The 18935-nt window shown below is 29.5% G+C and overlaps 1 protein-coding gene across 1 annotated transcript in view; it reads right to left on the bottom strand.

The window, feature by feature from the left end:
* Positions 1-18935, bottom strand: part of LOC148952659 (uncharacterized) — a 160683-nt gene that overhangs the window by 33066 nt on the left and 108682 nt on the right. The window contains exon 7 of the mRNA XM_089087326.1: positions 1832-2408. Coding sequence (XP_088943452.1) covers positions 1832-2408 — 577 coding nt within the window. The remainder of the gene's footprint in view (positions 1-1831; positions 2409-18935) is intronic.

The raw sequence follows: 18935 nt of genomic DNA, 5'->3' as shown, positions 1-18935 counted from the left end.
TTCCCTTTGAATGAGCCCTCTTACGATATTTTAGAACCATTGGGTCGATACGATCACCCCAGGAAAAAAAAACAATAAATAAACACGCATCCGTGAACTTTCTTCTGGCAAAAAAGACAGAATTCCAAATTTTGAATATAAGAGCTTAAAACCTTACAATAGGGTTCTCGAATACGTCGAATCTGATGGTGTGATTTTTATTAAGATTCTGTTACTTAGGGGGTGTTTCACCCTTTTTTTTAATTAGAGAAATTTTCTCAGGCTCGTAACTTTTAAATGGTACCACTAAACTTGATGAAACTTATATATTTAAAATCAGCTTAAGAATTTGATTCTTTGGATGCATCTATTGGTATCAAAATTTCGATTTTTTTAGTTTTAGTTATATTGAGTCGGGTCGTTCCTTACTTACAGTTCGTTACCACGTACTGTTTGCTTTTGTTGCTAATGAAATAGCGATTTCTTGATATAAATATTTTATTCATTATATTTCATAGCTTATATTAACGAAAATTGAAAACACGGTCAAACCGTACAAGATTTAGCACTCTTAAGATGAACTTTTAGCATATCCCAAAAAACGGATGTTATGAACAAAGTATAATGTCCGAAATAATCGGAAGAAATATAGAGTACATTAACAAAGAAAAACTCTTGTCTGTGAAAGAAAATATAATAAAATTCTTTTAGACCTCTAGGCTACTTAGCTTAGATTTAGAAGTGTCGATCCCCTTGCTCCACTCCCCCCTGTTACACTACCCCATAATATAAAAACCCCTCCTAAGAATTAGTAAGTCTATAGGTACATCGTGAGACGAGGAGCCCCCCTGGAAATGCGATATGGTGCTCCTCAAGAAATTTAGCAAAGTACACCATGCACATAGAGTTTGTCTCCTATTCCTAACCACATGTTATCTCCTTCTGCAACGCGTCCGTAAGCCCCGTATCCTCTATTGCAATCTGTCCGGATCCCCCTCCTTTACACAATACCGTATAGACTATGCAACATCTCAAAAGTGTTGTGAGGACTCCATTATCTTTCTATACAATATCGTGAGGACTCCACTAAATCCCTATACAATGCTGTGCGAAACAGCTTTTAATAAAATTGACCTATAAATCTTCCTAGATTTATAGAATCCCTAGAAATCCAATAAAGTATCCTCCCTGGGAATGACCTTGATTATACTACTGGGGAGATAGAATTTTCTATGGATGGGAATCAGGATTTAAATGAAGGGGAAGCCAGTTCCTTATGCTGCTGTTTGACGTTTTTTTCCAATTCTTAAAGATTAAGTCTTCATAAAAGGGGGCCATTTAGTTCAAATAAAAAGCTTTTGAAAAAAAAAATACTAAAAAACTTTAGCACTAAGAGGTAGGGAATGAGGAAGAAATAACCCTCTCATAAACGGAATAATTTCCGTTTGTTTTAAGTTTTAATGATGCTCTTTACTTTCACTTGAAAAAAATAGTTTTTTCTATTTAACTGGTGGCAAAGTAGTTCATTTTTCCAAAACAAACAGAGCTTATTTTAAGGTACTATTATAAGGCTTGGTGAATAGTATATTCACCAATATTTAATTTTAAATATTATTATAAAGAAATTTAGACATAAGATGAAAACAAGAAAAAATATGTTTATTTAGCTTACATGTACATACATCTTTTCAATATGAGACGGTCGGTACAATTTCTAATAGCATAGCGTGCAAGCGTATTGACGAAAGATTACAAGAAATGAGAGGAAGGAGAGCTAACGATGTAATAGACCTCTCTTCAGGGTTCTTTGAAGTCCAACTGTAGAAACAATCCAGATAACCATCCCACAAACATCTCTTCGCTTGCTTGATTTCAGCACAACACATTTTTGATAACTCTGTAAAATCTTCAGCACTAAAGTCATCGATGAAGCTAAGATCTTGTTTAAAATAGTAGATCTTCTTATTTTGAATAATATATGATAATATACGGAAAGCAAATACCTTATACCTTGGACTATTAAAAACAGAGAAAATTTTTTCAAGAGCAACTAAATTAGTATCCATTGTTGGTGCGGATTCACTCAATAATTTTCCAGCAATATCATCTTTTATGTTAATAAAGTTGTATTTCCCAACTATATAATCAAAAACATCCTTGTTTATTTTTTCAAAGCCAGAGATAGCTTTGGTCTCAAAATACTGGATAATAAATTGCAGTGTCTTGAAATGGACATCCTCAGCAAAAACTGTATTCCTCTGATTCTCAATCATATCCACTTCAAACATGCGACGAAATACGTCACTTTCAGCTGTTAGAAAGCTTTTCCTGACTTTGATCTCACCACAATCACAATGAATGGAAACGATTGGGTTCGTCCGAAATAATAGGAAGAAATGTAGAGTACAATAACAAAGAAAAACTCTTGTCTGTGAAAGAAAATATAATAAAATTCTTTTAGACCTCTAGGCTACTTAGCTTAGATTTAGAAGTGTCGATCCCCTTGCTCCACTCCCCCCTGTTACCCCTTGTTCCACTACCCCATAATATAAAAACCCCTCCTAAGAATTAGTAAGTCTATAGGTACATCGTGAGACGAGGAGCCCCCCTGGAAATGCGATATGGTGCTCCTCAAGAAATTTAGCAAAGTACACCATGCAGATAGAGTTTGTCTCCTATTCCTAACCACATGTTATCTCCTTCTGCGACACGTCCGTAAGCCCCGTATCCTCTATTGTAATCTGTCCAGACCCCCTTCCTTTACACAATACCGCATAGACTATGAAGCATCTCAAAAGTGTTGTGAGGACTTCATTATCTTTCTATACAATATCGTGAGGACTCCACTAAATCCCTATACAATGCTGTGCGAAACAGCTTTTAATAAAATTGACCTATAAATCTTTCTAGATTTATAAAATCCCAAGAAATCCAATAAAGTACCCTCCCTGGGAATGACCTTGATTATACTAATGGGGAGATAGACTTTTCTATGGAAGGGAATCAGGATTTAAATGAAGGGGAAGCCAGTTCCTTATGCTGCAGTTTGACGTTTTTACCCAATTCTTAAAGATTAAGTCTTCATAAAAGGGGGCCATCTAGTTCAAATAAAAAGCTTTAGAAAAAAAATAACCCTCTCATAAACGGAATAATTTCCGTTTGTTTTAAGTTTTAGTGATGCTCTTTACTTTCACTTGAAAAAAATAGTTTTTTTATTTAACTGGTAGCAAAGTCGTTCATTGTTACAAAACAAACAGAGCTTATTTTAAGGTACTATTATAAGGCTTGGTGGATAGTTTATACAGTATTAAATAAAAGCTTATACAGTATCTAATTGAACCCTTTGGCGTGGGGGGGGGGAATATATTGCTATGAAGAAGCTTTTATTCTTTTCTACAAACTTTTTATTTTTTTTTTCTTGCTATTTAACTCATTTCCAACTCTGAGAGGCTTAGTTACTAAGTACAATATCTTGGAAAAGCATTTCTTTAATCGAGATCAAAACTTCTGATCAATCAAAACCCGTCTCCCTGCCATTAGCCACTTCATGAAAATTTAGTGTTTTCTTCAATATCTTAAAGATATACACCAAATTATTTCGAAATTAAGGTATACTTGCTGCCTTTCTCAATAAGTTCCTTGGGTTATTATGCAGTCATGAAGCCACTCGTACCTTAAAATTAGTTCAAATAGCCTGTTTATTTATTACTTCTAAACAATGGTTTTTATTTTTCGAGTAATTTTTATTCATCCCAGCATGACAAAAGTATATAACCGAGTTTTACCACACCTCTTCCAGTAAAATGCTTCACTTTACACACGTTATTCAAATAACCTTAATGACCCAATTTTCACTTGAATACCAACGGTCTGTAATTGTTGTTAATGATGTACGATGAACTGGTAAACTCTACTAACTTTTTGATAAGAATTACACAGCAAGAAATTAGTAGAGAGGACCCTATAACTCGTGACCCCACCACGTGGTTTATGGTTTTCTCAGTGAGAATGAAAAAACAGTATTTTTCTCACTTGGAAAAACATGAATTTTGTCACATTTATGGTTGTTTTCATGGATGGATATGTGTGTTGTTCGATTTATTTGATGTTTTTAGGGTCTTTGTCAGTGATAATTTGAAAAACAGAAACTTTGTCACATTTATTTGATGTTTTTATGGTTTTTGTCAGTGAGAATGGAAAAACAGAAACTTTGTCCCGTTCATGGATTATTTTCTCACTTGGATTTACATAATCGCTAGGGGAAATTATTGATTCACGAAGGGGGAATTAAGAAACATTAAGGCTTCTTTAATCTTAGGTCTGAGGGATAAACGTTCTTTAGGTCAGAGAGAAAAATTAATATTCTATTTTTAAATAGGGCTTCATTGATCTATAGTGTCATGAATTATAAATAACATCACTTGTTATCTTGGAATTATGTGGGAGTCTAAAGAGATAGAAATTCTATTTTTAAATACGGCTTCACTGGAGCTTTAAGTCGGAGAGATAAATTGATATTCTAACGAAACCATAATAGTTTAGCTAGGAAAATTTATGAGATGAAGAGATTAACGTAGGAAAGGGTTTCCTAGAAATTTGAAATGTGAAAGCACTGAGATGCCAAACAAAAGGAACACGATGAAATTACTTTTAGGGATTATTTGGGCGAAACGGTTTTAGACAGCTTATGGAATTATTACGGCGAAACCGTTAGAGACGTTGATTTAAAAGATGATTTAAAAGATGATTTTGAGTGTGGTCGTTATAATACACAAGTTCCATTGAACAGTGTTGTGAGGTCCCCTACCACAACCCCAAAGAGCCCCAATCGCCCTACCCCGATCCAAAGGGTTCCAATCCCCATACCCCAATCCAGAAGTACCCCCCGGTCCCCATCTCAATGAAGTGAAGAAAAGTTCAAGTTCTCTTCTGAACTTTACCAAAGAATACACTTCAATTCTAATTTCTCCAGAGAAAACTAAATTTTCCACTTTAGTTCAGATCTGTCTCGAAGAGATGAAAAATTTAAAACACTGTTCCAAATTTTCTCAACGAAGTCAAGGAAAGTTCAAGTTCTCTTTCGAATTTTACCAGAGAACACGCTACAATTCTAATTTCTCCAGAGAAAACTAAAATCTTCCACTTCAGTTCTTTATTTCACAAAGACATAAAGAAATTTAAAGTTCAATTCTAATTTTTCGGTTGGAAGATAGAAAAAGTAATACTATACTTGTGAATATTTTTATGGAAGATAAAAAGTTCTAGCTCAATTTAAATTTTCTTAACGAAGTGAAGAAAAAGTTCAAGTTCTCTTCGGAATTTTACCAAAGAACACAATTCAATTCTAATTTCGCCAAAGAAAACAAAAAATCTTCCACTTGATTTCCTTATTTCACAAAGACATAAAGAAATTTAAAGTTCAATTCTAATTTTTCGGTGGAAGATAGAAAAATTAGAACACACTTCAATTCTAATTTCGCCAAAGAAAATAAAATCTTCACTTGATTTCTTTATTTCACAAAGACATAAAGAAATTTAAAGTTCAATTCTAAATTTTTCGATTGGAAGATAGAAAAAGAAATACCATACTTGTGAAATATTTTCACGGAAGATAAAAAGTTCTAGTTCAATTTAAAATTTTCTCAACGAAGTGAAGAAAAGTTCAAGTTCTCTTCTGAACTTTACCAAAGAACACACTTCAATTCTAATTTCTTCAGAGAAAACAAAAATCTTCCACTTCAGTTCTATATTTCATGAAGACATAAAGAAATTTAAAGTTCAATTCTAAACTTTACGGTGGAAGATAGAAAAATTAATAACATACTTGTGAATATTTTCACGGAAAATAAAAAGTTCTAGTACAATTTAAAATTTTCTCAACGAAGTGAAGAAAAATTCAAGTTCTCTTCTGAACTTTACCAAAGAACACACTTCAATTCTAATTTCTCCAAAGAAAACTACATTTTCCACTTAATTTCTATATTTCACAAAGACATAAAGAAATTTAAAGTTCAATTCTAAATTTTTCGGTTGGAAGATAGAAAAAGCAATACCATACTTGTGAATATTTTCACGGAAGATAAAAAGTTCTAGCTCAACTTGAAATTTTCTCAACGAAGTGAAAAAAAGTTCAAGTTTTCTTCTGAACTATACCAAAGAACATACTTCAATTTTAATTTCTCCAGAGAAAACTAAATTTTCCACTTTAGTTTAGATCTGTCTCGAAGAGATGAAAAATTTAAAACACTTCCAAATTTTCACAACGAAGTCAAGGAAAGTTCAAGTTCTCTTCGGAATTTTACCAGAGAACACGCTACAATTCTAATTTCCCCAGAGAAAACTAAATCTTCCACTTCAGTTCTTTATTTCACAAAGACATAAAAAAATTTAAAGTTCAATTCTAATTTTTCTGTTGGAAGATAGAAAAAGTAATAATATACTTGTGAATATTTTCATGGAAGATAAAAAGTTCTAGCTCAATTTAAAATTTTCTTAACGAAGTGAAGAAAAATTCAAGTTCTCTTTTTAATTTTATCAAAAAACACACGTCAATTCTAATGTCTCCAAATAAAACAAAAATCTTCCACTTGATTTCTTTATTTCACATGGACATAAAGAAATTTAAAGTTCAATTCTAATTTTTCGATTGGACGATAGAAAAAGTAATACCAGACTTGTGAATATTTTCATGGAAGATAAAAAAGTTCTAGTTCAATTTAAAATTTTCTTAACGAAGTGAAGAAAAGTTCAAGTTCTCTACTGAATTTTACCAAAGAACACAATAAAATTCTAATTTCGCCAAATAAAATAAAAATCTTAAACTTAATTTCTATATTTCACAAAGACATAAAGAAATTTTAAGTTCAATTCTAAATTTTTCGGTTGGAAGATAGAAAAAGCAATACCATACTTGTGAAATATTTTCACGGAAGATAAAAAGTTCTAGTTCAATTTAAAATTTTCTCAACGAAGTGAAGAAAAAGTTCAAGTTCTCTTTGGAATTTTACCAAAGAACACAATTCAATTCTAATTTCGCCAAAGAAATCTTCGGAATTTTACCAGAGAACACGCTACGATTCTAATTTCCCCAGAGAAAACTAAATCTTCCACTTCAGTTCTTTATTTCACAAAGACATAAAAAAATTTAAAGTTCAATTCTTATTTTTCTGTTGGAAGATAGAAAAAGTAATAATATACTTGTGAATATTTTCATTGAAGATAAAAAGTTCTAGCTCAATTTAAAATTTTCTTAACGAAGTGAAGAAAAATTCAAGTTCTCTTCTGAATTTTATCAAAGAACACGCTTCAATTCTAATTTCGCCAAAGAAAACAAAAATCTTCCACTTGATTTCTTTATTTCACAAAGACATAAAGAAATTTAAAGTTCAATTCTAATTTTTCGGTTGGAAGATAGAAAAAGTAATACCATACTTGTGAATATTTTCATGCAAGATAAAATTTTTTATTTCAATTTTAAATTTTCTTAACAAAATGAAGAAAAGTTCAAGTTCTCTACTGAATTTTACCAAAGAACACAATACAATTCTAATTTCTCCAAAGAAAATAAAAATCTTCCATTTAATTTCTATATTTCACAAAGACATAAAGAAATTTAAAGTTCAATTCTAAATTTTTCGGTTGGAAGATAGAAAAAGCAATACCATAATTGTGAAATATTTTCACGGAAGATAAAAAGTTCTAGTTCAATTTAAAATTTTCTCAATGAGGTGAAGAAAAAGTTCAAGTTCTCTTCGGAATTTTACCAAAGAACACACTTCAATTCTAATTTCGCCAAAGAAAACAAAAATCTTCCACTTGATTTCTATATTTCACAAAGACATAAAGAAATTTAAAGTTCAATTCTAATTTTTCGGTGGAAGATAGAAAAATTAATACCATACTTGTGAATATTTTCATGGAAGATAAAAAGTTCTAGTTCAATTTAAAATTTTCTTAACGAAGTGAAGAAGAATTCAAGTTCTCTTCTGAATTTTACCAAAGAACACACTTCAATTCTAATTTCGCCAAAGAAAATAAAATCTTCACTTGATTTCTTTATTTCACAAAGACATAAAGAAATTTAAAGTTCAATTCTAAATTTTTCGATTGGAAGATAGAAAAAGAAATACCATACTTGTGAAATATTTTCACGGAGATAATTTCGGAGACCACACTGCCTTTCCATGACGATAAATAAAAGTTCAAAAAGGGATAAAATCCTTTTAATAGACAGTGATGATAGAAATTCACAAAAAATACCAGATATTTCGGTCACATATGCAGTGACCGTCATCAGTAGTAAAACTGACGGTCACTGTATATGTGACCGAAATATCTGGTATTTTTGTGAATTTCTATCATCACTGTCTATTAAAAGGATTTTATCCCTATTTGAACTTTTATTTATCGTTATTTTCACGGAAGATAAAAAGTTCTAGTTCAATTTAAAATTTTCTCAACGAAGTGAAGAAAAGTTCAAGTTCTCTTTTGAACTTTACCAAAGAACACACTTCAATTCTAATTTCTCCAGAGAAAACAAAATCTTCCACTTCAGTTCTATATTTCATGAAGACATAAAGAAATTTAAAGTTCAATTGTAAATTTTACGGTGGAAGATAGAAAAATTAATAACATACTTGTGATTATTTTCACAGAAGATAAAAAGTTCTAGTCCAATTTAAAATTTTCTCAATGAAGTGAAGAAAAGTTCAAGTTTTCTTCTGAACTTTACCAAAGAACACACTTCAATTCTAATTTCTCTAGAGAAAACTAAATTTTCCACTTAAGTTCTATATTTCACAAAGACATAAATAAATTTAAAGTTCAATTCTAAATTTTTCGCTGGAAGATGGAAAAAGCAATACCATACTTGTGAATATTTTCACGGAAGATAAAAAGTTCTAGTTCAATTTTAAATTTTCTCAATGAAGTGAATAAAAGTTCAAGTTCTCTTCTGAACTTTACCAAAGAACACACTTCAATTCTAATTTCTCCAGAGAAAACTAAAATTTTCCACTTTAGTTTAGATCTGTCTCGAAGAGATGAAAAATCTAAAACACTCTTCCAAATTTTCTCAACGAAGTCAAGGAAAGTTCAATTTCTCTTCGGAATTTTACCAGCCAACCGCTATAATTCTAATTTCCCCCAGAAAAAACTTGTTTTCTCTATTTCACAAAGACATAAAGAAATTTAAAGTTCAATTCTAATTTTTCGGTGGAAGATAGAAAAATTAATACCATACCTATGAATATTTTCACGGAAGATAAAATGTTCTAGTTAAATTTTAAATTTTCTTAACAAAATGAAGAAAATTTCAAGTTCTCTACTGAATTTTACCAAAGAACACAATACAATTCTAATTTTGACAAAGAAAAAAAACATCTTACACTTTATTTATATATTTAACAAAGACAGAAATAAATTTCAAGTTCAATTCTAAATTTTTCGATTGGAAGACAGAAAAAGCATTACCATACATATGAAATATTTTCATGGAAGATAAAAAGTTCTAGTTGAATTTATAATTTTCTCAACGAAGTCAAGGAAAGTTCAAGTTCTCTACTGAATTTTACCAAAGAACACGCTTAAATTCTAATTTCTCAGAGAAAACAAAAATCTTCCACTTCAGTTCTTTATTTCACAAAGACATAAAGAAATTTAAAGTTCAATTCTAATTTTTCGGTGGAAGATAGAAAAATTAATAACATACTTGTGAATATTTTCATGGAAGATAAAAAGTTCTAGTTCAATTTAAAATTTTCTCAACGAAGTCAAGGAAAGTTCAAGTTCTCTTCGGAGTTTTACCAAAGAACACGCTACAATTCTAATTTCCCCAGAGAAAACTAAAATCTTCTACTTCAGTTCTTTATTTCACAAAGACATAAAGAAATTTAAAGTTCAATTCTAATTTTTCGGTTGGAAGATAGAAAAAGTAATACTATACTTGTGAATATTTTCATGGAAGATAAAAAGTCATAGTTCAATTTTAAATTTTCTTAACGAAGTGAAGAAAAAGTTCAAGTTCTCTTCTGAACTTTACCAAAGAACACACTTCAATTCTAGTTTCTCCAGAGTAAACTAAATTTTCCATTTTAGTTCAGATCTGTCTCGAAGAGATGAAAAATTTAAAACACTCTTCCAAAATTTTACACAGAAGATAAAAAAGTTCAAGTTCTCTTCGGGATTTTACCAAAGAACACAATTCCATTCTAATTTTTCAGAGAAAACAAAAATCTTCCACTTCAGTTCTTTATTTCACAAAGACATAAAGAAATTTAATGTTCAATTCTAATTTTTTGGTGGAAGATAGAAAAATTAATACCATACTTGTGAATATTTTCATGGAAGATAAAAAGTTCTAGTTTAATTTAAAATTTTCATAACGAAGTGAAGAAGAATTCAAGTTCTCTTCTGAATTTTACTAAAGAACACACTTCAATTCTAATTTCGCCAAAGAAAACAAAAATCTTCCACTTGATTTCTTTATTTCACAAAGACATAAAGAAATTTAAAGTTCATTTCTAATTTTTCGGTGGAAGATAAGAAAAAGCAATACCATACTTGTGAATATTTTCACGGAAGATAAAAAGTTCTAGTTCAATTTTAAATTTTCTTAATGAAGTGAAGAAAAGTTCAAGTTCTCTACTGAATTTTACCAAAGAACATAATACAATTATAATTTCTCCAGAGAAAAATAATATTTTACACTTTAGTTCAGATCTGTCTCGAAGAGATGAAAAATTTAAAACACTGTTCCAAATTTTTCACAGAAGATAAAAAAGTTCAAGTTCTCTTCGGAATTTTACCAAAGAACACACTTCAATTCTAATTTCTCCAGAGAAAACTAAATTTTCCACTTTAGTTCAGATCTGTCTCGAAGAGATGAAAAATTTAAAAACACTGTTCCAAAATTTTACACAGAAGATAAAAAAGGTCAAGTTCTCTTCGGGATTTTACCAAAGAACACAATTCCATTCTAATTTCCCCAGAGAAAACAAAAATCTTTCACTTCAGTTCTTTATTTCACAAAGACATAAAGAAATTTAATGTTCAATTCTAATTTTTCGGTTGGAATATAGAAAAAGTAATACTATACTTGTGAATATTTTCATGTAAGATAAAAAGTTCTAGTTCAATTTAAAATTTTCTTAACGAAGTGAAGAAGAATTCAAGTTCTCTTCTGAATTTTACCAAAGAACACACTTCAATTCTAATTTCGCCAAAGAAAACAAAAATCTTCCACTTGATTTCTTTATTTCACAAAGACATAAAGAAATTTAAAGTTCATTTCTAAATTTTTCGGTGGAAGATAAGAAAAAGCAATACAACACTTGTGAATATTTTCACGGAAAATAAAAAGTTCTAGTTCAATTTTAAATTTTCTCAATGAAGTGAAGAAAAAAAGTTCAAGTTCTCTACTGAATTTTACCAAAGAACACAATACAATTCTAATTTCTCCAGAGAAAACTAGATTTTCCACTTTAGTTCAGATCTGTCTCGAAGAGATGAAAAATTTAAAACACTCTTCCAAATTTTACACAGAAGATAAAAAAGTTCAAGTTTTCTTCGAAATTTTACCAAAGGACACAATTCAATTCTAATTTCTCCAGAGAAAACAAAAATCTTCCACTTCAAATATTTATTTCACAAAGGCATAAAGAAATTTAAAGTTCCATTCTATATTTTTCGGTGAGAGATAGAAAAATTAATACCATACTTGTGAATATTTTCACTGAAGATAAATACAATGCATTTGAATATTTTCCCGGAAGATAAAAAGTTCTAGTTCAATTTAAAATTTTCTCAACGAAGTCAAGGAAAGTTCAAGTTCTCTACTGAATTTGACCAAAGAACACGCTTCAATTCTAATTTCTCCAAGTATGGTTAGGTTAGGTTAGGCTAGATTAAGTTAGGTTAGGTTAGGTTAGGTTAGGTGAGAGACAGGCAAAAAGTTAGGTGTATGATTAGGTTAGGTTAGGTTAGATTAGTTAGGTTAGATTAAGTTAGGTTAGGTTAAGTTAGGTTAGGCTAGGTTAGCCTACGTACGCGTCGTACGTAGGCTAACCTAGCCTAACCTAACTTAACCTAACCTAACTTAATCTAACCTAACTTAATCTAACATAACCTAATCAAACACCTAACTTTTAGGTGAATTTTTAGGTGAAAATTTAGTTTTCTCTAGAGAAATTAGAATTGAAGTGTGTTCTTTGGTAAAGTTCAGAAGAAAACTTGAACTTTTCTTCACTTCATTGAGAAAATTTTAAATTGGACTAGAACTGTTTATCTTCCGTGAAAATATTCACAAGTATGTTATTAATTTTTCTATCTTCCACCGAAAAATTTAGAATTGAACTTTAAATTTCTTTATGTCTTCATGAAATATAGAACTGAAGTGGAAGATTTTTGTTTTCTTTGGAGAAATTAGAATTGAAGTGTGTTCTTTGGTAAAATTCAGAAGAGAACTTGAATTCTTCTTCACTTCGTTAAGAAAATTTTAAATTGAACTAGAACTTTTTATCTTCCGTGAAAATATTTCACAAGTATGGAATTTTTTTTTCTATCTTCCAATCGAAAAATTTAGAATTGAACTTTAAATTTCTTTATGTCTTTGTGAAATAAAGAACTGAAGTGGAAGATTTTTTTTTTCTTTGGCGAAATTAGAATTGAAGTGTGTTCTTTGGTAAAATTCAGAAGAGAACTTGAATTCTTCTTCACTTCGTTAAGAAAATTTTAAATTGAACTAGAACTTTTTATCTTCCATGAAAATATTTCACAAGAATGGTATTAATTTTTCTATCTTCCACCGAAAAATTAGAATTGAACTTTAAATTTCTTTATGTCTTTGTGAAATAAAGAAATCAAGTGGAAGATTTTTGTTTTCTTTGGCGAAATTAGAATTGCATTGTGTTCTTTGGTAAAATTCCGAAGAGAACTTGAACTTTTTCTTCACTTCGTTGAGAAAATTTTAAATTTAACTAGAACTTTTTATCTTCTGTGAAAATATTTCACATGTATGGTATTGCTTTTTCTATCTTCCAACCAAAAAATTTAGAACTGAACTTGAAATTTCTTTATGTCTTTGTGAAATATAGAAATTAAGTGAAAGATTTTTATTTTCTTTGGAGAAATTAGAATTGTATTGTGTTCTTTGGTAAAATTCAGTAGAGAACTTGAACTTTTCTTCATTTTGTTAAGAAAATTTAAAATTGAACTAGAACATTTTATCTTCCATGAAAATATTCACAAGTATGGTATTACTTTTTCTATCTTCCAACCGAAAAATTAGAATTGAACTTTAAATTTCTTTATGTCTTTGTGAAATAATGAAATCAAGTGGAAGATTTTTGTTTTCTCTGGAGAAATTAGAATTGTAGTGTGTTTTTTGGTAAAGTTCAGAAGAGAACTTGAATTTTTCTTCACTTCGTTAAGAAAATTTAAAATTGAGCTAGAACTTTTTATCTTCCATGAAAATATTCACAAGTATGTTATTACTTTTTCTATCTTCCACCAGAAAAATTAGAATTGAACTTTAAATTTTTTTATGTCTTTGTGAAATAAAGAACTGAAGTGGAAGATTTAGTTTTCTGGGAAATTAAATTGTAGCGTGTTCTCTGGTAAAATTCCGAAGATTTCTTTGGCGAAATTAGAATTGAATTGTGTTCTTTGGTAAAATTCCAAAGAGAACTTGAACTTTTTCTTCACTTCGTTGAGAAAATTTTAAATTGAACTAGAACTTTTTATCTTCCGTGAAAATATTTCACAAGTATGGTATTGCTTTTTCTATCTTCCAACCGAAAAATTTAGAATTGAACTTTAAATTTCTTTATGTCTTTGTGAAATATAGAAATTAAGTGGAAGATTTTTATTTTCTTTGGAGAAATTAGAATTGTATTGTGTTCTTTGGTAAAATTCAGTAGAGAACTTGAACTTTTCTTCACTTCGTTAAGAAAATTTAAAATTGAACTAGAACATATTATCTTCCATGAAAATATTCACAATTATGGTATTACTTTTTCTATCTTCCAACCGAAAAATTAGAATTGAACTTTAAATTTCTTTATGTCTTTGTGAAATAAAGAAATCAAGTGGAAAATTTTTGTTTTCTTTGGCGAAATTAGAATTGAAGTGTGTTCTTTGATAAAATTCAGAAGAGAACTTGAATTTTTCTTCACTTCGTTAAGAAAATTTTAAATTGAGCTAGAACTTTTTATCTTCCATGAAAATATTCACAAGTATATTATTACTTTTTCTATCTTCCAACAGAAAAATTAAGAATTGAACTTTAAATTTTTTTATGTCTTTGTGAAATAAAGAACTGAAGTGGAAGATTTAGTTTTCTCTGGGGAAATTAGAATTGTAGCGGTTGGTTGGTAAAATTCTGAATAGAAATTGAACTTTCCTTGACTTCGTTGAGAAAATTTGGAACAGTGTTTTAGATTTTTCATCTCTTCGAGACAGATCTGAAATAAAGTGGAAAATTTTAGTTTTCTCTGGAAACATTAGAATTGAAGTGTGTTCTTTGGTAAAGTTCAGTAGAAAACTTGAACTTTTCTTCACTTCATTGAGAAAATTTAAAATTGAACTAGAACTTTTTATCTTCCGTGAAAATATTCACAGGTATGGTATTGCTTTTTCCATCTTCCAGCGAAAAATTTAGAATTGAACTTTAAATTTCTTTATGTCTTTGTGAAATATAGAACTTAAGTGGAAAATTTAGTTTTCTCTAGAGAAATTAGAATTGAAGTGTGTTCTTTGGTAAAGTTCAGAAGAAAACTTGAACTTTTCTTCACTTCATTGAGAAAATTTTAAATTGGACTAGAACTGTTTATCTTCCGTGAAAATATTCACAAGTATGTTATTAATTTTTCTATCTTCCACCGAAAAGTTTAGAATTGAACTTTAAATTTCTTTATGTCTTCATGAAATATAGAACTGAAGTGGAAGATTTTTGTTTTCTCTGGAGAAATTAGAATTGAAGTGTGTTCTTTGGTAAAGTTCAGAAGAGAACTTGAACTTTTCTTCACTTCGTTGAGAAAATTTTAAATTGAACTAGAACTTTTTATCTTACGTGAAAATATTTCACAAGTATGGTATTTCTTTTTCTATCTTCCAATCGAAAAATTTAGAATTGAACTTTAAATTTCTTTATGTCTTTGTGAAATAAAGAAATCAAGTGAAGATTTTATTTTCTTTGGCGAAATTAGAATTGAAGTATGTTCTTTGGTAAAATTCAGAAAAGAACTTGAATTCGTCTTCACTTCGTAAAGAAAATTTTAAAATGAACTAGAACTTTTTATCTTCGATGAAAATATTTCACAAGAACGGTATTAATTTTTCCATATACCGCCGAAAAAATAAAATTAAACTTTAAATTTCTTTATGTCTTTGTGAAATAAAGAAATCAAGTGAAAGATTTTTGTTTTCTGTGGCGAAATTAGAATTGAATTGTGTTCTTTGGTAAAATTCCGAAGAGAACTTGAACTTTTTCTTCACCTCATTGAGAAAATTTTAAATTTAACTAGAACTTTTTATCTTCCGTGAAAATATTTCACAAGTATGGTATTGCTTTTTCTATCTTCCAACCGAAAAATTTAGAATTGAACTTTAAATTTCTTTATGTCTTTGTGAAATATAGAAATTAAATGGAAGATTTTTATTTTCTTTGGAGAAATTAGAATTGTATTGTGTTCTTTGGTAAAATTCAGTAGAGAACTTGAACTTTTCTTCAATTCGTTAAGAAAATTTAAAATTGAACTAGAACATTTTATCTTGCATGAAAATATTCACAAGTATAGTATTACTTTTTCTATCTTCCAACCAAAAAATTAGAATTGAACTTTAAATTTCTTTATGTCTTTGTGAAATAAAGAAATCAAGTGGAAGATTTTTGTTTTCTTTGGCGAAATTAGAATTGAAGTGTGTTCTTTGATAAAATTCAGAAGAGAACTTGAATTTTTCTTCACTTCGTTAAGAAAATTTTAAATTGAGCTAGAACTTTTTATCTTCCATGAAAATATTCACAAGTATAGTATTACTTTTTCTATCTTCCAACAGAAAAATAAGAATTGAACTTTAAATTTTTTTATGTCTTTGTGAAATAAAGAACTGAAGTGGAAGATTTAGTTTTCTCTGGGGAAATTAGAATCGTAGCGTGTTCTCTGGTAAAATTCCGAAGATTTCTTTGGCGAAATTAGAATTGAATTGTGTTCTTTGGTAAAATTCCGAAGAGAACTTGAACTTTTTCTTCACTTCGTTGAGAAAATTTTAAATTGAACTAGAACTTTTTATCTTCCGTGAAAATATTTCACAAGTATGGTATTGCTTTTTCTATCTTCCAACCGAAAAATTTAGAATTGAACTTTAAATTTCTTTATGTCTTTGTGAAATATAAAAATTAAATGGAAGATTTTTATTTTCTCTGGAGAAATTAGAATTGTATTGTGTTCTTTGGTAAAATTCAGTAGAGAACTTGAACTTTTCTTCACTTCGTTAAGAAAATTTAAAATTTAACTAGAACATTTTATCTTGCATGAAAATGTTCACAAGCATAGTATTACTTTTTCTATCTTCCAACCGAAAAATTAGAATTGAACTTTAAATTTCTTTATGTCTATGTGAAATAAAGAAATCAAGTGGAAGATTTTTGTTTTCTTTGGCGAAATTAGAATTGAAGTGTGTTCTTTGATAAAATTCAGAAGAGAACTTGAATTTTTCTTCACTTCGTTAAGAAAATTTAAAATTGAGCTAGAACTTTTTATCTTCCATGAAAATATTCACAAGTATATTATTACTTTTTCTATCTTCCAACAGAAAAATTAGAATTGAACTTTAAATTTTTTATGTCTTTGTGAAATAAAGAACTGAAGTGGAAGATTTAGTTTTCTCTGGGGAAATTAGAATTGTAGCGTGTTCTCTGGTAAAATTCCGAAGAGAACTTGAACTTTCCTTGACTTCGTTGTGAAAATTTGGAACAGTGTTTTAAATTTTTCATCTCTTCGAGACAGATCTGAACTAAAGTGGAAAATTTTAGCTTTCTCTGGAGAAATTAAAATTGAAGTATGTTCTTTGGTAAAGTTCAGTAGAGAACTTGAACTTTTCTTCACTTCATTGAGAAAATTTCAAGTTGAGCTAGAACTTTTTATCGTCCGTGAAAATATTCACAAGTATGGTATTGCTTTTTCCATCTTCCAGCGAAAAATTTAGAATTGAACTTTCAATTTCTTTATGTCTTTGTGAAATATAGAACTTAAGTGGAAAATTTAGTTTTCTCTGGAGAAATTAGAATAGAAGTGTGATCTTTGGTAAAGTTCAGAAGAGAACTTGAACTTTTCTTCACTTCTTTGAGAAAATTTCAAATTGGACTAGAACTTTTTATTTTCCGTGAAAATATTCACAAGTATGTTATTAATTTTTCTATCTTCCACCGAAAAATTTAGAATTGAACTTTAAATTTCTTTATGTCTTCATGAAATAAAGAACTGAAGTGGAAGATTTTTGTTTTCTCTGGAGAAATTAGAATTGAAGTGTGTTCTTTGGTAAAGTTCAGAAGAGAACTTGAACTTTTCTTCACTTCGTTGAGAAAATTTCAAATTGAACTAGAACTTTTTATCTTCCGTGAAAATATTTCACAAGTATGGTATTTCTTTTTCTATCTTCCAACCGAAAAATTTAGAATTGAACTTTAAATTTCTTTATGTCTTTGTGAAATAAAGAAATCAAGTGAAGATTTTATTTTCTTTGGCGAAATTAGAATTGAAGTGTGTTCTAATTTTTCTATCTTCCACCGAAAAATTAGAATTGAACTTTAAATTTCTTTATGTCTTTGTGAAATAAAGAAATCAAGTGGAAGATTTTTGTTTTCTTTGGCGAAATTAGAATTGAATTGTGTTCTTTGGTAAATTTCCGAAGAGAACTTGAACTTTTTCTTCACTTCGTTAAGAAAATTTAAATTGAGCTAGAACTTTTTATCTTCCATAAAAATATTCACAAGTATAGTATTACTTTTTCTATCTTCCAACCGAAAAATTAGAAATGAACTTTAAATTTCTTTATGTCTTTGTGAAATAAAGAACTGAAGTGGAAGATTTTAGTTTTCTCTGGAGAAATTAGAATTGTAGCGTGTTCTCTGGTAAAATTCGAAAGAGAACTTGAACTTTCCTTGCTTCGTTGAGAAAATTTGGAACAGTGTTTTAAATTTTTCATCTCTTCGAGACAGATCTGAACTAAAGTGGAAAATTTAGTTTTCTCTGGAGAAATTAGAATTGAAGTGTATTCTTTGGTAAAGTTCAGAAGAGAACTTGAACTTTTCTTCACTTCATTGAGATGGGGACCGGGGGGTACTTCTGGATTGGGGTATGGGGATTGGAACCCTTTGGATCGGGGTAGGGCGATTGGGGCTCTTTGGGGTTGTGGTAGGGGACCTCACAACACTGTTCAATGGAACTTGTGTATTATAACGACCACACTCAAAATCATCTTTTAAATCATCTTTTAAATCAACGTCTTTAACGGTTTCGCCGAAATAATGCCATAAGCTGTCTAAAACCATTTCGCCCAAATAATCCCTAAAAGTAATTTCATCGTGTTCCTTTTGTTTGGCATCTCAGTGCTTTCACATTTCAAATTTCTAGGAAACCCTTTCCTACGTTAATCTCTTCATCTCATAAATTTTCCTAGCTAAACTATTATGGTTTCGTTAGAATATCAATTTATCTCTCCGACTTAAAGCTCCGTTAAGCCGTATTTAAAAACAGAATTTCTATCTCTTTAGACTCCCACATAATTCCAAGATAACAAGTGATGTCATTTATAATTCATGACACTATAGATCAATGAAGCCCTATTTAAAAATAGAATATTAATTTTTCTCTCTGTCCTAAAGAATGTTTATCCCTCAGACCTAAGATTAAAGAAGCCTTAATGTTTCTTAATTCCCCCTTCGTGAATCAATAATTTCC

Source organism: Artemia sp. Qi Xiang Cuo, chromosome 4 (assembly GCF_049724085.1).
Source record: "Artemia sp. Qi Xiang Cuo chromosome 4, ASM4972408v1, whole genome shotgun sequence".
NCBI lineage: Eukaryota > Metazoa > Arthropoda > Branchiopoda > Anostraca > Artemiidae > Artemia > Artemia sp. Qi Xiang Cuo.
Note: the sequence above shows the minus strand (reverse complement) of the source record. Positions and strands in the feature narration are given on the sequence as shown.